Here is a 26,501-nt window from a genome sequence, read left to right on the forward strand (position 1 = left end):
TCAAATAATACAGTGGGCGGGTGGGTGAGAGGAGAGCTCAGCGTGGAGTGTTTGACAAACCTGTTTTGCCTGATGAACGTGGGAGGCAGGGCTCCGGACAGCTCACTTGAGATCTGACCTGGCCTGGGAGCTTCCACCAGCCACCCCTGCTCCTTCACCCTCTGCAGCCGTGTGCCCTGAGGGAGCCCAGCCTCTCCGTGCATCCAGTTCTTATTAAGCACTCAGGACACATCAGTTAACAAGCAGACCTTCACACACCCTCAAAGTATCCCTGCCCTCATGTGGCCCACGTTCTACTGAGGAGAGACAGATAATACACATAAACAATAAGTTATACACTATTTAGAGATGATGAGTGTGAGGTAGGAGAGACAGAAGGGCTGCTGAGGGTGGTCTACACTGTGAGTAGGGTGGTCAGGGTGGGGGGCACTGAGAAGATAATATTCAAGTAAAGCCTTGGAGGAGGTGAAGGAGTCATCTCTGGTACTGGAACAACTAGACATCACAGGCAAAGTAATAATAAAATGACCTTCAACCTGAACCTCCAACAAATACTTCCAACAAATGCTAACTCAAAACAGATCATAGACCTAAAAACACAAAACTATAAAACTTTCAGAAGATAACATTTGGAGAAAACCTTTGTGAATTGGGGTTGGGCAAAGAATTACAGGACATGACACCAAAAATATGATTCTTGTCCTGGAACAATTGAAAAAATAATTGGTTGGATAAATTGGGAAAAAAGGGATAAATTCTCCAGACAATGGAGTATCACTCAGCTCTCAAAAGAAATGAGCTGTCAAACCATGAAAAGGACCTGGAGAAAACTTAAATGTATATTACTAAGTGAAAGAAGACAATTAAAAAATGCTATATACTGCATGATTACAACTGTATGACATTCTGGAAAAGGCAAAATTATGGAGACAGTAAAATGATCAGAGGTTGCCAGGGGATGGATGTGGGGAGGGATGAACAGGCAGAGCACAGATGATTTTTAGGGCAGTGAAAGTACTCTGTATGATACTATGATGATGGACATGTCATTATACATTTGTCCAAATCCACAGAATGTACAACACCAAGAGTGAATTTTAATGTAAACTATGGACTTTGAATGAGTATGATGTGTTCGTGTAGATTCATCAGTTGTAACAAATATGCCACTCTGTCGGGGGATGTTGATAATGGGGGAGGCTATGCCCATGTGGGACAGGGGGTATATGGGAAAAACCTGTACCTTTCTCTCAATTTTGCTCTGAAACTAAAATTGCTCTAAAAATACAATCTTTAATAAAAAACTTTTAATGGATAAATTGGATTTCATCAATATTAAAAATGTTTGCTTTGTAAAAGACATTGTTAAGAGAAAGAAGAGACAAGTTACAAACTAGAAAATATTTTTAAATGGCACTTTCAACAGAACTACCTGTACCCAAAATATACAAAGAAATCTCAAAACTCAATAGTAAGAAAACAAATAACCTAATTAAAACTTGGGCAAAAATGTTGAATAGACACTTCACCAAAGAGTATAAAGAGATCGCGAATAAGCACATGACAGATATTCAACATCATTATTCACTAGAGAAATGAAAATTAAAACCACCATGAAATAACCATGACATACCAATTAGAATGACTAAAATAAAAAATACTGATAACACCAAGAGCTGACAAGGATGCAGAGCAATTGTTGTTGATAATGCAGAATGGTACAGCCACTCTGAAAATCGGCCTGGCAGTAAAACATCCCATTTTAATATGACCTAATAATCCCTCTCCTGGGTATTAACCTTAGAGAAATGAAAATGTATGCCTACACAAAAACGTGTACCTGAACGTTTATAGCAACTATATGTAATCACCAAAAATTGGAAACAATCCAAATGCTCTTCAGCAGGTGAATAGGTACACAAAACTATGGTGCATCCATAAAATGGGCTATTACTCAGCAATGAAAAGGAACAAATTACCGACACAAACAGCAACTAAGATGAATCTCACAGGCGTTATGCTGAGTGAAAGACGCCAGTCTAAAAAAGTTGGCACAGTGTATCATTCCATTTTAAAAGGCAAAATAATGGTGATGAAGAACAGATCACTGATTGCCAGGGGTGGGGGATGGGAGGAGGCAATGGAGATAAAGGGAAAGCATAAGGCAGCTCTTCTGTTACCTAATTTTTATGGAGGTTACACAAATCTAAACATGTGTTAAAGTTCATAAAACGGTCCACCAAAATAAGTTAACTTTTCTGTATGATAATTTTTTTAAATAAAATTTAAAGTTACTGAAAAATGAAAAAAAGAATTAAAAAAATTAATTTTGCAATGAGAAACTGGACAAACTCATGTCCACTTATGACTAGATGGGTGGCTTCCACTATCTCCAGAGACTCTAAACTCGTTTATGTACCCCAGATCATGTTATCTAAGCCTTCTTAATATTTACCAGATCTCTGTAAATGTACCACATCCTTTCCACAATTCTCATACCCTTCAAGAGAACCAACCCCACAGATAGATAGAAAATTATCCTCTGGCTTATTTAATAACAAAATGTTGATAATAATCAGCATCCGTTTCTGAACCCTTGCAACATGCCAAGATCTTGGCTGAACTCTACCCAGGCAGAGATTCTCATGGTGTCTTCACTGCCAGCCCGAGCCCAGTGTTATAAGACCACTTAACACAGTGTTATAAAACCACTTAACACGATACTGAGCCCAGAGAGGTCATTCTGCCCATAAACACAGAGCCAGGACAGAACAACCCAAGCTTTCCTGCCGCCTGCTCTTGACAACTACCCATCGATGGCTGTTTTCTCAACAGCTTTGTGGTCTGGCTAGTTGCATGGGATATGGATTCAAGCCCTTATTTTCCAGAGGAGTCCTTGGGCAGGGTTAAGACGAGCTACACTGAGCTGTGTGCTACAGACAGTCCACTGTGTATGGACTCCGGAAAAGCTCATTTTGAGACCTCATCCCAGAACGGGAGGATGTTCCCAATAGATTCCAGTGGGGTCTCTCTTCTCACACGTAGCCATCACCTGAAACAGCCACCAGTGGAAGAAAATGAGCTAGTTATAGTCTTTGCTTTCCAGGTTCTATTTCCTTTTCCTTTCTTCCTTCCTGACTAGTTAGTACCAATGTGTATCACGATGAGGCTTCCACTGTTCTCCTTTTCAGAAAATTACCTCATTTTTTTTCAACGCACAGGGCACTGACGTCAAAACCTTTATAGATCTGCATCATCAGTTCATTCACCATATGCCTGGAGAAACTGCATCTCTAGACAGGCCGAGTCACCAGGTAACCCTTCCTCCCTGTGACTGCCAGCTCTCCAAAGCCAGTGCCCCCGGGCACCTCCCAGCCTTCAGAGTGATCCTGGCCCCATGAAGCACGGGGTCATTCTAAGCCACATAACTGCCAGGTAGGTGCCCCCAGGCCCTGACTGCTGTGGTATCTGGAACCTTCTGTGAGCCTGCAATGGGTTCAAAGATCTCCGGTCGGAGTCGGTTCCTGTCCTGACACTGGCTGCTGTTCCCCAGCCATCCACCGGGCCTCCAGCCCTTCAGCCCCGGGCATCAGGGCTGCTTTTGCTTTTGGCGAACTTAATGACATGGGGTTGGGAAAAGAAATTGCCTGGCGAACCAAGAATAGGACTGGGTGAGAAAAAAGCCCTGACGGAGAGCCTTGATTTGTCAGAGGATGTTTTCCAAGCGGCACTTCCTGATGCCTCAGCGGCTCCTCCGTAAGAGGGCTCCCCTCTCAGCCAGTGATCCTGCATTCTCTATCAGCCAGAACAAAAATGACCAATAAAAGGATACACTTAAGTGTCCCCCAAATAGATACTATTGTTTACGGGGCTACTGAGAGAGGGACAAAGATGAGAAGGTAGATGGACACCAGCAGTGGGAGTTTACAAGAAACTCTGTCATTTCTGCTTTCCTCCCCTTTTAGGACAGGAGGTTAAGACAAGATCCCTCTTTGCCATTCCGAAGAAGCATTGTTGCTTATTTTGACCAACTATCCCTCCCAAGCCCCACAGGGGCCCCTCTGCCCTTCCTCCCTGGTTGATTTGCACGGGAGCTGGCCCCTCCACTACCTCCCTCTTCCAGGCTCACTCTCATTCTCTGGCTCTAATTAGCAACTGCTTTTTTTATTTTTGTATGCACGTTCAAAGACAGAGAGCCAGGGGGAGACTGAAAGGGAGAAAGCAAAGGTCTGTGTGAAAAGAGAGAGCAGCTGGCCTCTCCCTCGCCCCCTCTGTGTACCCGGGCCCCCGTGTTGGCAAACAGCACACAATGTCTGTCTAGAGAGCTTTTGTGGCCCAGAAGGAAGGGCCGGCACACAGCTACGGGCGGGAAAGGAGACTGGGGGCATGGGGGGGGTGGTGATGGCCAGAAGAGACCTGGCCATCAGGGGGAGCCAGGGCAGGGAGAGGACCCGGGGGGTCAGGATGTCCGGCCACCTCTACCTCCTCCTGGTCAAGAAGATGTGGGGGTGTGGATGTCCCACTGGCTAGTGTGCTGATGCTGTCAGCTCTCTGGGGAGACGTCCATTGCCTCCAAGGCTGCAGCAAGTCCTCAGATGGGAGGGGGCTGCTGCCCGCGTTGGGACTGTGAGTTCACATTTAGACTCTACAAATGCGCAAGGAGGGGCGGTAAGTGCCCCCTGACGGGGTTCAGAGCAAAGGGGAGTGGTAAGTCCAATCCCCAAAGATGAAACACTCTCCCAAATAACTGAGTTTGCCTGAGGAAATTCTGAGGTAAGTGGGCTAGGTAAGCGGGTTAGAGCTACCTACAAGAGGGGAGGGGCAGCTGTCAGCCTGAAAGGTTGCATCTGTCACTCTGATTGGGTATGCAAGAGGGAAGAGTTATGGGAACATATGTATATATATAACTGATTCATTTTGTTTTAAAGCAGAAACTAACACACCATTGTAAAGCAATTATACTCCAATAAAGATGTTAAAAAAAAAAAAACACAAACGTCTGTGGTAACTGGTTCTTAACTAGTAGCTGGACTGAAAGATTTGAAAGATGTTAGGAAAAAAAGGAAGTTTGAAAGAATTCTCATAAGCCAGGAATAATCAAGAATGGGGCTGAAGAAGCTGAAAGCAGTAGAGTATGTTCCAGAAAAATAAAGAAATGAGCATGGAGAAGCAGGGCATTCTACAAAGACATTTTTTTAAAAGCTATGCTCTTTTTAAAAAATAACCTTATTATCAACACGTGTGATTACATATTAATAATTTTGAGAAAAAAGTTACTCGTAATATTTGCAATTGATTTCACTGATGAACATTGTTTTCCTATATTTTCCTATGTGAAAAAATGCATTTGTCCTTGCAATTTGCATCTAAACAGTTTCCTAGAGGAAAAAAAAATAAAATGAATGGAATTAGCCATCCATTCATTAAAATTCTACCAGTGGAATGTGTTTTCTCTTTTCTCTCTTTTCGAATCAACTCCAGAGAGAAGACAGACAAAAGAATAGAATAAATGGAGGGAAAAAAAAAGGAAAACAGAGGAGAGACAAATTTGGCCAAAGATGCAGAGGGGAAGACAAACAGAACCAGTGAGAGAAGAGAAGCCCAAGCCACAAGGGCCTCCACATTCAGATCAACACAGGCATGTGTGTGACAGACCCAAAAACCCAACAGAAACCCTCCAATTGCCTAATTTGCAGAACAGGTACATTTTTGCCAAGTTCATGATTTGGCAGAGTTCTTGCATATTCCATACAATTTCAATGAGAAGCTGTATCCGTCTTGTGCAAAGAGCAGATTGTCATTTTCTGCTTGAAGCACACACGTTACACTGACCTTATGTCCTCTGTCAAACTGACACATTATCACCAACTTTTAGCAAAAGGGTTTCATGACGTATGGGCTTGCAACCGCTCTGTTGATTTTCTTCTGTGTGTGCCTGTGTGTACAACGTGTCACTCTATTGGACAACAGACAAGGCCTCTGTCATCACTGGTTACTTCCTCCATCTGGTTCTGCCATCGTCACCTCTCCGAGTGCACGCCTTGTCATCGGACTCGCGCTCTGTTCCTGCCTGGTTTGTTCGGAGTTTACACTGCCTGGTTCAGCTGAGATGTTTTCTTAAACATCTTTTTTTTGTTAATTTTTATTTTATATTGGAGTAGAGTCGATTAACAATGTTGTGTTAGTTTCAGCGTCCAGCAAAGTGATTCAGTTATACATATACATGTATCTATTCTTTTTCAAGTTCTTTTCCCATTTAGGTTCTTACACAATATTGAGCCCTGTGCTATACAGTAGGTCCTTGTTGGTTATCTCTTTTAAATGTAGTAGTGTGTACATGTCAATCCCAAACTCCCAATTTATCTCTGCCCACTCCGCCCAGTATCTTTCCCCTTTGTATCCATACGTTTGTTTTCTAAGTCTGTGAGTCTGCTTTTGTTTTGTAAAGAAGTTCATTTGTATCACTTTTTTTTTTTTTAGATTCCACATATAAGCGCTATCATATGATATTTGTCTTTCTCTGTCTGACTTACTTGCAAAGCTTTTCTTCCTCCTCAGCTCACATCCTGTTTCCACCAATTTTGTTTTCAATGTGTTTTGTTTGGTTCTCATTTCACAGATGGCACAGTGTAGGCATTTGGGACACAGAGGCTCATCAGGGGTGGCCCTGCCCGTAGGGAGCTTGGGGAGGAGAAGGGTGAGAGCTGGGCTGACCATGGAGCCGGAGGGGTGTGTCTTTGATTCATTCTTGCCATGAGCATGGTCCCTCCATGAACCTCCTGGTTCATCCCTAGCCAATGGAAAATGCGGATCAAACTCTGATGGCTTTTCTTTGGGTACCTTAGGGAAGGCTTATATCTCAGTCCACGTGGGACACTGAAGCCCTAGCTCCCCTCACAAAACACAGGTCTGCCGCTAAGCAAATCTTGCCCTTCTCCAGCTGTCAGAGGAATATAGAATAAGAGTTATCAGCCAGGCCTCAGAGTCCTATGTTGCATGACCTTGGCAAAGCCACTTAGCTTCTCTGGGCCTCAGTATCTTCAACTGAAAAGCGAGCATGATGATTGTATGTACTTCATAGGGCTACAGTGAGGATTTATGAGATAATGCAGGAGAGGAATTTGGCAGAGCAGCCGGTACATATGAGTGCTCTATAAAGGATAGCCACGCTGCACTAGTGCCTCAATGCAAGCTGAAAGCCAGTCCAGAGAAGTTTGCTCTGTACCCGAATCAGAGCCGTCAGCATGATCTGACAATGGAGTGTGGGACTGCCCTGCAGAGCACACAGGCTGCTTTCTTAACCTAGGTAAACGGGGCAAGTCAGCAGTTTTTTTGTTGTTGTTGTTTTCGTTTTTGTTTTTGTTTTTTTGCAGTACGCAGGCCTCTCACTGTTGTGGCCTCTCCCGTTGCGGAGCACAGGCTCCGGACGCGCAGGCTCAGCGGCCATGGCTCACGGGCCCAGCCGCTCCGCGGCATGTGGGATCCTCCCAGACCGGGGCATGAACCCATGTCCCCTGCATCGGCAGGCGGACTCTCAACAACTGCGCCACCAGGGAAGCCCAAGTCAGCAGTTTTTTAAACATCAGTCACTTGCATATTATCTTGATTGCTTTTTGCCATATCTACATGCCAGATTTTAAAATTTATTATTTAACTTATTATTTTTAAGCTGACTCACCTTTTAACCTGAATATATTTAAACAGAAAAGTAGTGAAGGAAGGGAGGGAGGAAGATGGAAAGGAGGGGGAGAGGGGAGAGGAGTGGAGAGGAGAGGAGAGGGGAGAGGGAGGCTGAGGCTAGTAAGAGAGGTGGGAAGTCCATGGCCCCAGAGAGAAAGAACTGCTGCAGAGTTGAAGACAAAACCAAGAAGAGAATGAGGCAGTGAGCCGCAGGCCAGGGCTAAGACAACGCCCACTGGCAGAAGTAGACCTGGGGCTTCTGCAGGCTGGGCAAGGATACCTGGTCAGGGATGGGACTGAGCCAGATTCAGGGCTGCCGCGGAAGGGGTGGCAGGTCTAGTGAGGGTGAGAGGCTGCAGAAGAAATGTAGAGGAGGCTGGAGGAGGCACCGGCTGAGGGCTGGTGATTTAGGAAGGGGCAGTGGAGTGGGAGTCACCAGGGTGAGCTGAGCCCCGAGGCCCCAGAGGTAAGCTGAGAGAGTAAAAGGAAGCGATGCCAGGTGGAGGCACTGGGCAAAGGGTGAGAGCTGAGGGATGCGTGGGGCAGAGCAGGACTGCAAGAAGGGGAGCATGGAGCCCAGAACAGGCCCTGGGCAGGAGAAGGATGGGAAAAATGAGGTGTGTTTCCCCCCAAACCGGGCTTGGCCAGCCTTCCTGAGACTGGCCAGAAGGGTGGCATGGCCCTTTTGCAACAGCACCGGCTCTTGTCCTGTCCCACCTGTTCTCCTTTTCCTTACCACAGTCGGGAAACACTGAAATAGGTGCACAGCACGTGCCCAAATGTCCTGAGGCTAGAGATGGGCGAAGAATGCATGAAGGGTGGGATGAAGGGCAGGAGGGAAGGGACCAGAGGAGAGTGAAGGGTAGACTACATCGTGGAGTGAGCACACTCCAAACTGACTGCCAAGTGCAAACCCACCTAATGTAATGATGCATTACATAGGAACACTTGCGTCTCGACCCACAAACAGGGCAATTTATGGATCTTTGCCATGTTCAGTGCCCCTCATGGCAAGACAAATGGAAACTGAAACCACAGTGGGAGGCCAATTTTCATCTCTCAGATTGGCAAAGCTAAAAACAATTGATATTTTATTATCTTGGCAAAGGTATGGGGAAGAGGAACCCTCATACATTGTTGGTGGGAGCAAAAGTTGGAAGAAAATGTCCTTTTTTTGGAGGACTATTTGGGAATATCTATCAAAATTAAAAATTTATATTCTGATTCAGCAATTTTACTTCTAAGAACTTGCTACATCTTAGCTCTTAGAAAAGTCCGTGGCACACCAGAAAGTCCTCAATAAATATTCATTGAATAAATAAATTAATTAATTAATCTCACAGATATGCTCACTCCTAAGTGCAAAGATGAAGCACAAGGATGTTTGCTGAAATTGTTTAGAAATAGCAAAACACAAGATGCAACCTACATGTATATAAATGAAGGACCAATTAAATAAAGGTACAACCATCCAGTGGAATATTACACAATCATTGGAAGGAAAAAGGCCAGATTTCTAGGTAACACAACCAACCAAACTACTGCTAACTTTCCTTGTTAAGCAAGAAAGTGGGGAGGTGTGGAACTAGGTGAAAAACCTTGTGCAGTAAGCCCTGTGTAGATGAGGAAAGGGCTTGTCTACATTCTGGGTGTGCAAATGCATGGATCCTATTGGCAAGAGAATATCAGAAACTAAAACAGTGAGGGACCTGATCAGGACCATAGTCAAAGGGAAACTTCATTTCATATGTCCTACCTGTTCAAAGCATTTAAAAAATAACAACAACAAAAGGTAACTTGGGATAAGGGAGATTTGCTTAAAAGTTCCAACCCAGGAACAACAGCAGTGGGCCCCTAATTCATTTCAGTCCTAGAAAGAAGGGCTCCGTGATGAACCAGGCTGCCTCAGGAAGTCAGAGTGTCCCATCCCTGGTGGTGTGTAAGAGCAGGCTGGGGGACCACTGTGGGGAAGCAAAGTATGTATCATCTGGTGGGCTTAGAGGCCTTACCTAGCTGGGAGGGGCCACCCTCCATAGGCCACTTGTGGTCCCCTTGCCCTCTGGTTATTGCAAGTGCTTTCTAAGAGCTAAGAATCTAGCAGATTCTCAGAAGCATAATCGCTTCATCTGAGTGTATAAGTGTAAAGGGCCTGGCAACTGTAGGTGTCCAATAAGAACCTAGAGAAAGAATGAGCATAGAGACACTCCATCCACGGGAACTCACAAGTGGAATCCAGCTATACTGAGGGATGGGAGGCCAGAAGTGCCAAGGCCTGCAAGGAGGTGACCTGAGCAGGCCCCAGGGTCATACCTGAAGACCAAGTAACTCCAGCCCCCACTAGGGGCACTATGTGCCCACAGCATTGGTGGGCTATTCCAGACAGACGCCAGGGACAAGCTAGAAGCTGAAGGGCCTGGTCCAGCCCTCCTCCTGAACCGGTCCCACCCTCAATAAAAACCCTTGTCAGAGCTGCTCCTGGCCCTCCCTGGCCCTAAATTTCTGTCCTGTGATTCCAAGAAGCCTCCTGAGGTTTCCCACAGTGCCTCCTAACCCTCACCAACCTCTCCAGGGCCTGACGCAGCCGAGCTGATTTCCTCCCGACCTCTTGGGCCATGAGTGTGCCCGCGCGCATGCACACACACACACACAAACACACACGAGAGGGTGAACCCAGTACACCTGCAGCTGCACAGACTCCTCGTGCGGCAGGCTGGGTGGGCACACTAGAAAGCAAGATGCTCTCTGTCATACAGGATAGCTCTCGGGGCCCCAAGCAGATCGAGACATACTCCTCTGTCCTAAGCCACATCTCCCTGGGGTTTTCCTGCCCTGCCTCATTAACTGACCGTTAAAACAAAAGTGGAAGGCTCAGCTGCAGCTGCCTGACCAGGTAACTGGTACTCCAGCTCTTAGCCAGCAAGGACAGTACAGACAGGACATCTGCAGACAGAGACCCCACCCCTAGGGAAAGGCCAGGGTGTCCCTCTCTCAGTGTCCCTACCATGGCCCTGTTGGCAAAATAAGGCTTGCTCCTGGCGGTGTGCAAACAGGATGCATTCCTTCACCATTTGCAGCTGCCCTGAGCTGACTCTTCTCGGGATCTTCACCCCGCTGCCTTGAGAGAGAACTGAGGCCCAGAAGCATCAGGGCACTGTCAGCACAGCTTGTCAACGGGCCAAAGCAGTGGAAACAGAGCTCAGATCATCAGAGCTCCTGTGGTCCAGAACGGAGGGTCCCAGCTCCAGGCAAGCTCAGATCCAGTGGGAGTTTTCATCTCCATGCTTCAAATTCAAAAGTGGTGATTCACCCTCCAGGCAAGGAACTTTGTGCAGAGGGGTGTGCTCAAGTTCTGCATATACAGGGGCTGTCCGGCTCCAGAGAGAGAGTTGGGGACAGGAAGCAAAGGGGGTAAGTCTGACCCCAGCCCTGCCTGAGCCCGGGTTCAGCCCTCGGGGCCCATGCTGTTCCTTGATGCCGATTACAGAGCCACAATCAGGCCTCCAGCCCACAGCCCTGCCATTCCCCCTGTCCTCTTCTGAAAGCACAAAGCCTTAGACCTCACCTTTTTCAGGGAGCTTGGTGTCACCACCCTCCCACCCCACCCCCACACAGATGCCATGCCCCTCTGGATGGCTCACAGGCACGTCAACATGTCAGAACATCTGGAGGGATGGTACTGCTCCCAGAAAGATTAAAAAGAAGATGGGGGTAGTCAACGTGGAGCCCTGTGCTGTATGGTGCAGAAATGTATGACTGTAGAGCACAGCTCCACGGAGCGCCTGGACCCAAGATAAAACAAGGGACAACACAGACACAGAGAAAGTGTTCATGGGAAAACAGCTGAGAGGGGGTGGATATTCCTGGAAACAGATGTTGTGTGTCCAAGGACGGTTAATTTCAACAAAAACCAGACTCAGAAGCAGAGGCAGATGGTGGCCTCCCAGACCTGGGTCCTGATCCCAGCTCTGACATTACCCAACAGGGCTCCCTGGATTGGTATCCAGAGATGCTCTCTGGCCGCCCTCTCTCCATGGATAAATGAGGCAGTCAGAATAGATGGTCTCTCCATATCCTGCCCACTCCCACCCCCACCCTCACCGCCACCCACCCGCTTGGGCTGTTTCAGGCTCAATGGTTCTTCATGGTGCAATAGTGGTGGGCCCAGAGCCCCAGCTCAACTGCTCACCCCATGATGTCTCCACTGCCCACACCGACTCAATAATGACCGTATGGTGCCTTCGTCATCATCTTTGATAATATTTACTAAGTAATGGACTTCTACCCAGGACAGCTATCATGCCCAGAACATTCTCTTTACACTAGCACTGACCTGGAAGAATCATGATTGCTTGTATTGGGTGCTTCTACCCCTGTCCTTCAAAGGCAGAAGGGGCGATGCAGAGCACAAGGGGGTTTGGAACCCAGAGCTGCCCCTCTCCCCTGTTCTCCTTGCTGTCCCCTGCCACCACCAGAGTCTGGGATCATGCACCCTGCCCAGCGTGCTGGAGTCGGTGAGGCAGGGGGCATCCTTCCAGCTCTGTTTCCTGCTGCTCATGCGGGTGTCCATTACATCCAGCCAATTACATAGGAGGCCTCTCTGGAGGGCGCTGGGCAGGGCCACCGTGGAGGCCCGAGAGGTTTCTCAATGAAGTAGCCCGTTGGGCAATCCCATTATGAAGCTCATCTTACCAGGCTGCGGTGTTAATGACCCTGGCCTCCACAGAGCAGGTCTCCCTGGGGCTTGAGAGGAGGCGTCTAGGTTGTGGCCTTCCTCTCAGTCACCAGCCAACAGCTGATGGGCCAGAGAGCAGAGCAGAAAAGGTTCCTCAGTGCCCCTGAATGCAGCCACCAGCACAGCACCATAAACACACACACACACACACACACACACACACACGCACGCTCTGTCAGGCCCCCAGTTTCTCTTTCAACATCCAGGATGAAGGGAGGTGGAAATAGGTCCCAGAAACTTCTTTTTTCCAAAAAGGGCTAAATTAAACACATTTTTCTTCCCCTTCGAATCCTGCAGATTTTTTGTCTCGACTCCCCCAGGCTTATAGATTGGCTCATCTCGGCTGCTCAGGTTGACAAAGGTGCCGAAACTGTTGAAAGCTTCAAAATGTCCCTTGGGTTTCCAGGCATGAAGGAATTTACATGTAGGTGGAAAATTACCAAGGAAAACAGTCCCCATTTGGAGGGAGGGAAGGAGGGAAGAAGAGACCTGGGGGAGGAGCGGGGCGGCGGGGGGCGGGGGCGAAGGGTTGCACAGACAGTGCCCATGAGGTTGTAGGGCCCAAGGCAGGCCTTTGATGGATGCTAAGGAGCAGAAGAGACACAAAACGAGGGACAGAGAACAGCTGAGAACAGCTCTGTTCTTCCTCAGGAGCTGCCAAGGCCCTGCTAACATCCAGAGCTGGAATGATCTTAGCTGACCCCTGAGACCAACTTTAGCTGATGCAACATTTTAGGCGTCACAGCACAGAGGGAGCTTGCCAAGCACCAGCTCTTGGCCTCCCTGGCCCAGGGACAGTTAGGCTACAGGGACTCACAAAGAGAATGGACTTAGCCATCAACCTGAGCAGGGAAGGCATGCAGGTGGGGAAAGACAAAGCCATGATTTCTCATTAATCTGCTAAACTAAGAGCATAAAACTTGAAAGTGGGGCATATAGGTCATTTTCCTAGTAATTAACAATTTCACAGAGATAAATGCTTGATGGGGTCAGAGTCACTGGTGGGGTCAACAGGCTGCTGTGATTCTGCCTGATCAATCCAACCTATGTGTGCAGAAAGGATGAGTCCGGAACAGGCCTTGGGCCATGGAGACCTCTAGAGAGTGTGCTCGCTGCACAGCCTGATGTGCAAGCTCCTCCCATGGCTTCCTCTGCTTGCCACCCCTTCCTTCCAGCACCCTCCCTCCTCACAACAGGAACAGCTCTAGGCCAGGACCACTCTTTGCTGGTTGAGCTACCTAATTGGTCCCCAAATGCTTCTGCAAAACCAAGAAATTGGTCACCATGTCTTTGACAGGAGAGGGTTTAGCAGATGCAAAGGCAAAAGTCAGAATAAGATTCTTGCCTGTGATGAAAGTCTGAACTGCCAGAAAAACAATATAAAAGATATTCTTTCTGTCAGCCCATAGATTCGACACATGCAGAGGCTCAGATTCAAATATCTGGAAAAGAAAGTTAATCAGATCAACATAACCGTGAATCACAGAACCATCCAGGTTTCTCCCAGCCGGGCTCCAAGACATCAGTTCTCAGGGCTGTACTGAGAGAGAGCAGCTTGCCTTCATTCTCCAGTCCTACCGGGACAGCTGATGGAGACTCGCAAGACTTTCTCACCTACAGGTCTCTATTGCATCCACCAATCTCCATGCTTCTTGCCTCAGGAGAATTGCCTGTACTAGGCAGGCCACCCCAGAACTGCTGTGAAGGGCCACAGTGCCCACCTGACACCCCCCCAGCATGAGCATCCAAAATGAATTGAGCACCTTCTCTTGAAGAAACACCCCAAGGACTAGTTACAAGTACCTTTCCATGCACTGCCCATCCCTATGCAAAGGGTGCAGAATCCTCCTAAGATCACCATCTATGCCCCAGGCCCCTTTACCTCCCCGGGCAGTCCCTTGCTATGAGCCCTGGGAAGGGAGGTCAGGCTCAGCCATCAAGCCCGGGTTACTAGCAGAGCCAAGGTCAAAGAATTTGGAAGATTCAGCTTAAAGTTCTTGAGACAGAGGAAAGGTGCTTTTCTGCCTTTCTAGGGCACTGAGCTCAGCCAGGCCGCTGGGCTGCAGGACCCATGATGCCACCTGGCTTGCCACTCTCTGCTCTTAGAGATGCCACCAAAATGTGGCTGCCTGTGCCTCTGAAATGGCAAAGTGATGATGTCCTGGTCTCCCCATCTCCTACAGCTTCCAGTGAGTTTGCAACAAGTAGTTTGTGAAGTCAGGTCAGGTTCATGACAGCCCTAGATCAGGAACATCCACCAAAAGTCAGGAGGAGGGTGGGGCTGAGTAGGGAGGATGGAAAGTAACCACTTGGATTTACATATTTGTCTCCATAGGCCCTCCCAGGACAACCACAGGAGGTGACGGACAAGCAACAGGGACACAAGAACCCCCCAAAAGAGAACATTTCCAGTTAGCCCAGAGAAATGAGAGCCTGTTCCCAGAGTCCCAATTAAATCAGAACCAATCAATGCTTGCTCTGGTTCCTGCCGTTCTGCTCAGGAAATAATGGGAAACAAGAGGACCCCAGCCAGCAAGTGCAGTGTGGCCACCCTTTGAAGCCTGGAGAAATCACCCATGCTATTGCAAGCATGCCTGGCAGCTGCCGCACCTGCGCCTTTAAGAACTCAGCCTGGGGCCTGGGTCTCCACTCAGACCCTGGCACATGCCCAAGAGGGCACCTCCCTCCCACCCTCAAACAATGGGACAAAGAGGAGCGCTGTGGGACCAGGCTGGGTTGGTTTTAAACCTGTCTGCGTTGATTCATCACTTGATCTGGCACTCTCTCCCTCCAGTTTCCACATCATCCATCACGGGTACCATAACCAAGAAACCCAATCAAGACACAAAGGCACAGCTCTCTGCTCTCAGCAGGCCTCAGAAAGGCTGTGTGAGTGCCCCAGCCCAGGCAATTAGCTGAGTCCAGAGGATCGCAGAGCAGGTGGGCATCAGCAATCCTGTGCCTGGTGCTTTGTGCAGGTGTTTGGTGAGCAAGGTAAGTGGGGAAGGAGACACGCAAGGGATGTTCTGATGCTCAGGCAGGGTGGGGATGATGACGGGGGACAGCTGGAATGAAGCTCATGATGGAGAAGAAGGAGCAACCACAGCCCCCTCCACCTCCAACTTGTCCCCAAAGGACTGGGGCAACACTAGTAAGGAGTCAGGGTCAAGGTGGTTTCTGAGGTCCATATGGGAAGCCTTGCTCTTGAAAGAATCTGAAACTTTGAAAGCCACAAGCAAAAGATAAAGGAAAACAGTCTTCTCTTCCCCAACTTTGGATTCCCTCCTGTTCAGCTTCCACGTACTCAGGCAACAGATGAGCCATGGACCCTCTAGACCCCTCTATTAACTCCCAGAGAAGATGGAGTCTCAAGTCAGTTCAGCACGTTTATTGCCATGTATTGCACACCTGCTCTCCTGGACTGAGGAGGGTCAGTGTGAGCACAGGGTACCCTGATGCCCCCATCTGCACAGTCACCATCACACTGTATCATCCCAAAGCACAGGTAGTAGAACACACAGTACTGTCCCACCCCGATTCCAACAGCTTCACCTCCTTTCAGGACCTACTAATGCTAGACCCCATTCCTACCCCAGGGCCTGGCACTGAGACCCTGGAGGAAGACAGCCAAGCCAGGGGGTTTTGAGTTAATGAGCTACATGAGTTCGGTACCAAGCTAAGTGCTGTGGGAGCTGTACTGAAATGAACAAAAATATTTTCCAACTTCAGTCATTCCTCAGTTATCTTTGAGTGACTTGTCTATGACAACCCAAATAGTCCACACCTCAGAGCACGGGGCTGGACTGGATGCAGGTGTGTGGGTCTCTCTGTGTGTGTGTGTCTGAAAGAGGGAGAAAGAGAGAGAGAAGGAGAATATGAGTGCCAGTGTCCCCAAAACTAAATATACCTGAGTGGTTATTAAGTTATTATCCACCGTTTGGAATTCTCCCCATCTCTTCCCCCCACCATAATACAGATATCCAGTTGAACACAACTGGAAAATCATCAGGCCTAGCACTGGAGATGGAGGTTCCCCCCAGAAATTTAGAAGAAGCCATTAGGCTCTTCTGTTCCTTTATGATCCCGAGCTGGAGGCAGGGACCTTTGCTGACTCGGCCCTGCCCCAGAAGGGCAGGAAGTAGAGGCCTCAAGAGCCTCAGGGCTTACCCTTGCAGGTCACGCTGTTCTCAGGCTCATAGCCAGGCTTACAGGTGCAGCGCCCGATGGGCACCATCCACTCCCCGTCCCCGTTGCAGTAGAGTTTGATGGGCACGTCCACTTCCTCTGCATTGGGGATGCATATGCCCCGAGCAATCACCAAAGATGTGCTTTCCGCCCCAGTCATGGTCTCTGGGAACACTGCAAAATTTTGCACAATGCTAGGACACTTTTTGAAGAAGACACGGACAGAAAGGAGAGACATACAGGCTCCATAATCCTGGAAAGCAAGATAAAAACCATTCCGCGTAAGAGGCCCAAAGCTCCTGACTTCTGTGTTGACCTTCATCAACCTTCCCCCGAAGTCCACCTGGGAGAAGCTCTCATCTGCAGCAATGGTGTCCACTTTGAGGTAAGGGGCTTCGGACCAGAAGGCCGACTTCTTGGTGGCAATGACAGAGTCAGTCTCGTAGTAGTACAAGTTGAAGGTCTCCTTGCAGGAGCCTGGAACATTGGGGAGGCTGCTGCAGTCCCTCACAGTGAAGCGCATCTCCGTGTAGATGCGATGGGCCCCCCGCCGGTTGATGAAGGTGGTGAGCAGCCAGTTGTTCTGGTTGGGCTCGAAGACATTGCACACCTGGTAGGTTCGGATGGTGTTCAGGTTTTCATCATAGCCACTGACTTCTTCCCACTGTACCAAGCAGGCCAGGCACACACATGAAAAACACAAAATAGAGAGTAAGAAGACAAGGAGAGGCAGAGCAGAGGAGAAGCCTGGCACTGGAGGGGGCCTTACGAGCTCACCAGTCTGGCTGCTTGACTTGAGAAATGAACGCACCTAATTTGAACTTGCTTTTAAAGGTCTCCTTATAAGCAGACTTCGGAAGACTTCTCTGCAGCCCATCCCAAAATATAACAGACTTCACCCTAGAAAGCCTCCCTTCATCTAAGCCACAGCTCTCATTGTGACAATGACTCATCACATCCAAGGGACCACCTGCAGCTCTTAGCCCCGTGCAATGGTAGGCACTTTCATCTTCAATGCCACTGCCTCTGCTCTCAGCAGTCACTCTGTGTATTACGGGTCTGACCACATGACACCCCCACCTGGGAAATTCTCATTTCTGAACCTAATTTCTTTATTGTGGTGAAACTCTTTTATATCTCCAAAAAGCATATGAGTATAAAGCTTTTCAGAATTGTTCAATAAACTTAGATTCGCATAAACTTTTGTTTTATAACATCAATCTCTGAAAAAGTTAGACTGAAGCGGATAAGAGTAGAGATACTAAGAGAGATCCTTAATGAAGCAAATTAAGCATCATCTGCACACACGTCAAACAAAGATGTGATGGAAGAGAATGTTGGAGGGGGTTACTTAGGGAATAAGGAAAGCTTCTTAATAAGGGAGAGACTATTGTGATTCATGTTGGAAAAGAGAGCTCTCACTTTTAGCAGTCCTGTAGATTGGAAGGAGAGGAGGAAAAATGCATTTAGTAAGTGATGTCTCTCAATAGTCTCAACAGTTCCCCATACAACTAGATTATCATCCTCAATTTACAGGTGAAAAGACATCATGCAATTTCATCCATGGTCCCATGGCCATAAAGGAGATGGGAAAGAGAGGAAATAGAAACAAGTGCTTTGAATGGCCAAAGAAATTCACCTAGTAACTTATTTCAGTAACAGGCAATAAGGGGAGGGGCTCCATAAAGACACAGCTTCCTTAATGAGCCACTCTGGGGCAGGGGTCAAAGAAGAGTTGCTGGGTCATTCTTTCTTCCTTATGCCGGGAGAGGAAGCAGCTGCCCATACTGAGGAGCTCTCAGGACGCTGACCTCAAGAACTGGGGGTCTTCCCAGGAGGTTCCAATGTGTTTGCTAAAGAAGTAAATAAGGGGTAGAAGAAATCCAACTTCTAAAGTGAAAAGAGAAAATAGATCAAGGTCCTTGACTATTTAGCAGTGGTGACAAAAAAACCCCAAACAACTGCCATTTCTTTAAATATTGTATTAATTGCTGGGCTTCCCTGGTGGCGCAGTGGTTGAGAGTCCGCCTGCCGATGCAGGGGACGCAGGTTCGTGCCCCGGTCCGGGAAGATCCCGTGTGCTGTGGAGCGGCTGGGACCGTGAGCCATGGACGCTGGGCCTGCGCGTCTGGAGCCTGTGCTCCGCAACGGGAGAGGCCACAACAGTGAGAGGCCCGCGTACAGCAAAAAAAAGAGCTAAAAGCTAATCAAGTGTACATGGAAAATATACCAGAATTTCTTCTTGCACAGAATTAATTATCTGTAGGAGCAGGAGGGCAAAGCAAGGCTGTCCTTTAAACTTGTACCAGGGCTTCTGATGACTAGGCATGGTGCAGAGGAAAGATGGGTACGTGGAGAGCGGGCCCCACCCACCCAGGCCTGTACAGTGACCCCCATGGCCACTCCTTCTCCCCAGGCCCCTTCCACACTCTCAGGGGGCCCCGTTCCCTCTCTAGCTGGTGGGCTCCTTCTGGGAATCCTCGCACACAGCCAACTGCACCTAGATCTTGCTTCATTTCTTATTGAATCTCTAGATGTTGAGGAACCGCTTTTTATTCCTTCTTTAGATTGTGTTATGTTCTATTTAAACATGTTCATTATAGTTATGTTCTGCTTGCCTGGTTTTTTGGAACCAGAAAGCAAATACATTAGGGAGAAGTCATCGCTGACAGTTGTTTCAGTTCAAATTTTCAGGCCTCTCTCCCATGGCTGTTTTGAAATTACATTTTCCCAGTTGACCCTACATGACTTCTGAGGGAAGGAAAGGATTTTTCTTTTGCTGTTCTGCAACTGTTTAAACTCACGATCCATCATTTCATTGGGCTGTATGAGGTCTCAGCACAAACATGGGGCTCCTTTGTCAAAGCACAGGTGAAGCTTGAGGTCCCAATTAGGGTGGGGACCTTGACCCACCCAAGACTAATGCAGCTTTGCTGTGTGGGAGCAGGACAGGAAGCCCACCTTTGGGGGCTCACCTTAGCACTGAGACTATCACCACCAGTACACCCTTAAACAGACAGAATGAGGATTTACGCTCCTGTGGAGCTGGGATATTGAGAACATTTGTCTTAGAAAATGACACTGATTGGTATTTTAAGACCCAACAGAAGTAACTGTTTCAAACATTAACCTCTCTGAGCCTCAGTTTTCTCATCTGTAAAATGAGGAATCATACTGGGTGACCTGGAGTCATAAAAATCTACGGGTCTAATTGATTCCATGACAACTCCCAAGGGAGCGATCAAAGCAAATTAGGGGGAATACAGCTGTATATTCAAAGGGAAAGAGTAGAGAGAAATTGAGAGAAGGGAAAATAACTCCTCGTTGTTCCGGAAAAGGCCATGACGGAGTCTTTTTCTTTCCTTTTTTCATTCTTCTCCTGCCCGCGGGTGGTACGGGGGTTGGAAATATAGCAATCAGAGGGGGCTGGAGGAGGCACAAATGCTCTCCAAGTTAGTGGCAATTAGGATTGGGGGCCTGGAAAGAGAAGGTTTGGGGAAATCGAGATGAGGGTAGAATAGCATTCCCAGCAGCGAGGACAGACATTATTATTTGTTTATGATACTTGGAATCAGTGTCATTGCTTTATAGTTCTACCTTATTCATCCATCAATGAAAAAATCATTACTGAATGCCAACTTTATGCCAGACATTCCGTTAGCCACTGGGGATGCAGAAATATGAAGCTTATAATCTAGTGAGAGAAACAGAAATTAGACAAATGGTTATTAAAATAACTAAATTATTACAATTGTGCTAACTGCTGTGAGGAAAAATTTCAGGATGACAAGTGACGGGGGGTGTACTTGATATACAGAGGTCTGGCAGAGAAGACCCTCCAAGCTGAGAGGGACAGATGGATAGAAGTTAGCCAGGAAAAGTGTGCATCTGCTGGGGGCAGAGAGGGGCAGAGAAGGGGCAGAGCATCGAGGCCCAGGAACAGCAAGTGCAAAGGCCCTGTGGTGGGGAAAAGTGTCCTGGCACCATTGAGGAATGAAGAGTCATAAAAAGCTGGAGGTGGCAGGAAGAAGACTGGGGAGAGGATGAGTCTGGTAGAGAACTTCGAATTTCATCCTGAGGGTAACTAGAAGGTATTGATGAGTTTTAAGGAGGAAAATCAGGTGATCAGAGCTGAGTTTTTAAAAGATTTCTCTGATGCAAAGTAGAGACTGGGTTGGACGAGTGTACGGCGGGACATGTACATCACTGTCCTAGTCCAGGTGAGAGATGATGGTGGGTTGGACCAGACCAGTGGACACTGAAAATATATCTTGGTGTAGCAGAAGCTCTAGGCTCTCATCAGCCGAGGTGGGCAGGGTGGGGGTGGGGGCGGAGGGACAGAGAGAGGCTGCTTTAACCAGACCCAACGGGCAGTGTGCTCCCTTAACACCCTTTCATGCATCAGGCCTGCTTCCCCAGCCAGGCTTTGAGGTACCCTGTGTCCCCGGGCACACCGCTTCCCAGATCCTTAAAAAGGGGGAGTTTCACCAGTAATGGATATATGACCCCAGTGATATTCAGACCCAATTTCTTCTACCCAAGACCTGTGCTGGCTCCAGTCTCTGTGACGCATTCTTACCGCCTGTTCCAAAGCTAATTTCCTACTAAGGGTCTCCGTTCAGTGGCAGCTTCTCAGCCTCCACTTCTAGGCATTTGACACACTGCCTCCTGTGTTCCTTTCTATAATTATCTCCTCCCAGTAAAACAACAAAACACAGTGATTTGCTTATCAGATTGGCACAAAATTAAAAAGATAAAATATCAAGTCTCCGTAAGAATGAAGAGAAAAGGCCACTCCCAAGCCTATTGGTGGCAGTGTAACTGGCGGAATTTTTTAGATGTCAAATCAATAGTTTCTCTCAACATTTAAAAGGTTGGCCACAACTCAAATCAGTGGGGAAAAGGTGAATCATTTTTTAAAATCGTTGTAATAGCTGGGTAGCCATCTGGAAAAGAACACATAATTTTCATCCATATTTCCCACCTTACTCCAGAAAAGAATTCTCAGTGAATCAAAGATTTAAACATTAGAAATGAAACCATAAAAATACTAAAAGAAACTATGGAGACAATGTAAGCACAGTAATTATGACATGAAACTCAGGAGCCATAAATGAACATATTGATCAATTCAGCTCCATACATTTTTAATTGGCATGACAGAAATGATGTGATGCAGTCATACGATGGAGTACTATTTGGAAATAAAAAAAGAAGGAAGCACTGGTACATGCAATAACCTCTAAAACGTGATGCCCAGTGAAAGAAACCAGACACAAAAGACCGCATATTGCAGGGTCCCATTTACATGAAATGTCCTGAAAAGGCAAATCTATAGACAGAAAAGTGTTAGTATTTCCCTGAGATCGTGGATGGGAAAGGAGAGTGATTGCAAATGGGCATGAAAAATCTTTTTGGGGGTGATGGAAATGTTCTAAAATGGGATTGTGGTGATGATTACACAATTCTGTAAATGTACTGAAAATCACTGAATTGTACCCTTAAAATGAGTAAATTTTATGACATGTAACTAATAACTAACATAGCTTTTTCTGAAAAACACTCTTTGTTTTCTGGTCCAGCCTACACCTCAACACCCAACAATGCTGGCCTGGTCTCTATTATACACAAACAGTATGCCCCTGGCAACTTCATGCCCAATTTGTCACCACAATTTGCCATTTCTTCCAGAGCAAAGTTCTTCCTATCTGGCTTCTTTCTTGCTTTTCGTGGCCATGCCCTAGGGCTAGCATTACCTCATGCCTGGATTCATGCCCTGGCTTGCTGTTTGGTCAAAGAGTAATGACAGCAGACCAGGCAAGAGACAGCCAGGGTTCAAGCTAGGGCCACATCCTCTCCCATCACTCAGAGACGGTGCCCATTTTTGTCTCCTGATAATGTTGCTAATGTTCTGAAGCTTTTCTTCTACTCCATCCTCATCCCATCTCAACTCCTCCATGACACAGAACCGGAGAATAACAGCCTGGCTGGAAACCACTCTAGGTCGTGTTGACCAAGACCTTTTGTTGACAAATGGGCATACTGAGGCCCAGAGACACAAGAGTGGCCCGGAGTCAGGCAGCTGGTGGGTAGCAGAGCCTAGCTCTCTCGGCAGCCTTTCCTTTGAGGGACCTCAAGTCTTATTTCTCCCATGATGCCTTCCCAGCTTATACTCAGCTACCATCTTCCCAAATGCTTAGAGTATGGTTGAGCTATTCCACACAATTTAGCATTTGATAATACACTGCTTTGAACGATTCGTTAATTGCTTTCGTTTCTGCTACCAGGATGTGAGCTCCTTGAGGACAGGGAATTATGTTTTGACTAAGTTATTAGTTCTGTCGACAGCGAAATAATTCTGTGCATTTAGCTTTGCAACACTGGTATTACATGATGACGTTGTCATTCAGCGATGTCTGGGACCAGTGAAATCCACAGGTTTCTTGGGGCTCTACCCTTACTCCCTTCTCCTCTCACCTTTTATCCTGGGTGATCTCAGCCACACACAAGGCCGCAACCACCATGCGCTACATCACCGACCTCTTCCCAGTGCCCAGACTTGCTTATCCAGCTGCCTGCTGGATATCTCCTGGTAACCTCCTGGAACTCACCTCCTTGCTCTCTGCAGTCCTGCTGCAGTCTCAAAAATCCAACCTCCACCCACCCTCCCCAATGTGGACTTGCCCCCTAGAAGGTTGGACTGTGTTAGGGACCTCCTGATATACCCAGTGCCTAACCCTCCATACATACTGACAAATTGAGGGAATGAGCAAGTTCCTGGTCTGTTCCTCAGCCCCTGGTCCTTGCCTGGGGACTTACAGCAGGTGCCACCAGGCTAACTTGTCCCTGGGAGAAGAAGAAGCAAAGCAGCCTTGCACAACCAGCAGAATATTAACAACCTCTGAAAGGGCATTATTATTGATGCCAATGAACCACCTGTCCTTGAGATAAACATAATGAAGAAAACAATGACACCCACTAGAAAGTACTTGTTCAGGCTTTCAGATCAGGATTTTGATGTATGATAAAGACCCCTGTAGGTTCCTCCAAGATCTCGGTTTCTCAGACTGGCTTGTTGGAGTCAGAACCTGCAGGTCTGTTGCTCTGGAGTAGCCCCCGAGTGCCTGCTGGCATTTGCTGTCTCGCCGATTGTGTCCGTATGTGTGTATAGAACACACTGTTCTCCTTCAAAACCACTGCCATGAACTCTACCCACTGGTCCATCGACACTGCCCTTCTAGAACAACCTTCAGAAACACTAACACATTCTTTATCCTCCAAGGGTGGGTTTGGATTTCGGAAACAGGCAAAGGTCCTCTGGAGCCCAGTCTGATGAGTCAGATGGATGAGCAAGCTAAGAAACACTAGTTCTTGGTCGAAAATGAAGAACCACTATAAAATGAAGTTAAGAAGAGGGAGCTGATGCTACTTATGCCTCTGAAGACAGTTCCAAGCATGGAGTTCTGCAAAGATCTATGATCGCTGGCCCTTCCTTGGACTGCTGCACCTCCCTGGGCAGGCCCTGCCCGCCCCAGAGTGCCCAGTGGCTGCCGTGGTGCTGCATCATAGCAATTGCCAAGAATAAGCCGCCTCTACAGGGCCCGTCCAGGAAGGGGTGCTCCTCTGGACACTGCTATTTAAGATGAGGACAGAAATCATCAAAATTGGCATTTTGGCCTCTATTAGTCTAACAAGAGGCTATTCTGATTTGTTTCCAACCCAGTTTATTTAACTCATTTTTAAAATAAAGAATTGAGCACCTACTACATCCCCAAGTAGTGGTCTTAGGTGTTGGTGACACAGCAGTGACTAAGAGACAAAGCCCTGCTCCCATGGGCCTGATAACCTAAGGGAACAAACCAGTAGATGAACAAGCAAACAAATTAATAACATAAAGTTGAACAGTGTTAAATACTACTGAGGAGCAGGTAAGGGGTTAGCGAGTGACAGCTGGCAGTGGGATCATCAGAGGTCTCCTTTTGGGTAGAGATGGGAATGACACTCAGGGGCCCCCAGCCTGGAGGGCACATGTGGGAGCAGCACCTCAGGCTCAGGGAAGAAGAACAGACTTCTCTGGAGCAAGAGTGTTGCCGGCATGTTGCCGAGAAAGCCAGGGTGCCGGGGTGGCTGTCAAGTGGCATAGGGCAGGGGGAAAGTGGGAGGAGGGGAGGCAGGAGAGGTTGCCGGGCGCAGGCAGACCCCACCCTTGCCAGTTACAGCTCTGCAACCACACACAGCTTTCTGAGCTTCAGTTTCCTCATCTGCAAAACACTCTCTACCCTGCAGGGTGTCACGAGGACTCAAAGATCATCACCTAGGTAAGAAATCACCTAGCACTGAGCCTGCAAGTAACTACCATTCACTAAGTACCAACTATTATCATTACTATCCGCAGCAGCATCGCTGTTATGTTAACCTGAGCATCAGGGTGTGGAAATCATCTCCTCCATTTTAGATAAATAATCCTACCCTTCCGTCAGCAAAAAATGCAGGGACTAAAGGGCTGAACTCGGTCTCCTTACGGACCCAGAGGGACAGCCAGCAGCCTTCTCCCCATGCCTCCCGGAATCTCCAGGGCTGCCTCTGGGCAGGTTTCAGCATGGGCCCCCTTCCCTCAGCCAGGCAATCCCTGGGCCACTGTCAGCCACCAGACCACAAGGAGACAAAATTGGACACACATCACAGGCTTTGCTCCCATTCAGCTTGCATTTGGGCGCAAACCTTTGTTTGGAGGAACCTGCTATTCTGCAAACAGTTGCCATCACCACACCTTGTTAGGACCCTGACTCCCATGGCACTGCTCAATCAGGGGAAGTCCAAAGACCTGCTTTCAGGCTCCCAGTAAGAGATGGCTGCTCTCTGAACAGGAAGAGAAGCCCACTGAGGCCTGAGCCACACGCGACTTCACAGAGCCCACAGGAAGCCAGAGGTTCTTCAGGACAGCAGATGGCTCAGGCAGGGCTGGAGCCACCACCTCCAATCAACCTGGATCCCAAGAACACAGCTCCAGTGTAGACAGTAAACTAAGCCTGAAAGAGTTTGGATATTAGACAAGCTTGAGGGCTAATTAAAATGTAAAGTGTGGTCCGTGGGGCATAAATTCCTACAAGCCCAGAGGGATCTACCATTTAGTACACCAACCAAGCAAGGCAGCCATGTAGTCAGTGGCTCCCCCGAGGGCTGCGAGCCCCAGCTCACCTCCCGATATGCTTCATTTACCTCCCTGATGGACTGGGCTGGGAGGACCCGTTGGCCCCTGTTCATTACCATGGCCCTATGCGGTGTGCCAAGGAGCTGGGCCCCTGGCTTGGGGCAGCCACTGCTTCTGAGAGCCCAGAGCCTTGAAAGGGCACAAAGCGATGCATTTTCCAAAGGGTGCGTAAGGTGCAGAAGAGCAGGGGATAGGGGTGGCAGACGCAATTAGAATATGGAAAGAATTAGAGTATGGAAAACATACTTATTATTTCCCAAGGCAGTCTCTATAAATCTCCACAAAATCCTTCTGGAAACTTGGATGGTGGAAAAATGCAAGAAATACGGTGTCGAGGTGGGAGTGAGAGAAACGGCCCCAAGCATAACATACCCAGGTTGCTCGGAAGGAGATTTTTGTGCTGAGCAACAAAGGGTTGGGATGAAGAAGCACTGCTGTCACCCTGCCTAACCCTGAACCCCAGAGGTCATGGTGACCCCTGGCTTTTAGCTCAGGAGTTCAGTGCACAGACTCTGGAGTCAGCCAGACCCAGCCCCGTGACCATGGACATGTCTTTAAACCTCCCTGAGCCTCGGTTTCCTTCTCTAACACAGGGATACTCAGGGTACCCACCTCACCAGATGGCTGTGAGGATTAAACGTGGTGATGCGCCCGAAGTACTTCAGCCTGAATAAGAGGCCCCTGCGAGTCGTG

General features: G+C 47.9%; 1 protein-coding gene across 2 annotated transcripts in view; it reads right to left on the minus strand.

Moving 5' to 3' along the window:
• The window catches only part of EPHB1 (EPH receptor B1), a gene marked incomplete at both ends in the record, with an annotated part of 421,851 nt that overhangs the window by 246,102 nt on the left and 149,248 nt on the right, over window positions 1–26,501 (minus strand). For both annotated transcript variants that reach the window (XM_082655000.1, XM_082654999.1), the window contains one exon: window positions 16,580–17,261. In XM_082655000.1, the coding sequence (XP_082511126.1) occupies window positions 16,580–17,261 (682 nt within the window). The remainder of the gene's footprint in view (window positions 1–16,579; window positions 17,262–26,501) is intronic.

This window comes from Grampus griseus, assembly GCF_964374135.1.
Source record: "Grampus griseus genome assembly, chromosome: 5".
In the NCBI taxonomy this organism is placed as follows: Eukaryota; Metazoa; Chordata; class Mammalia; order Artiodactyla; family Delphinidae; genus Grampus; species Grampus griseus.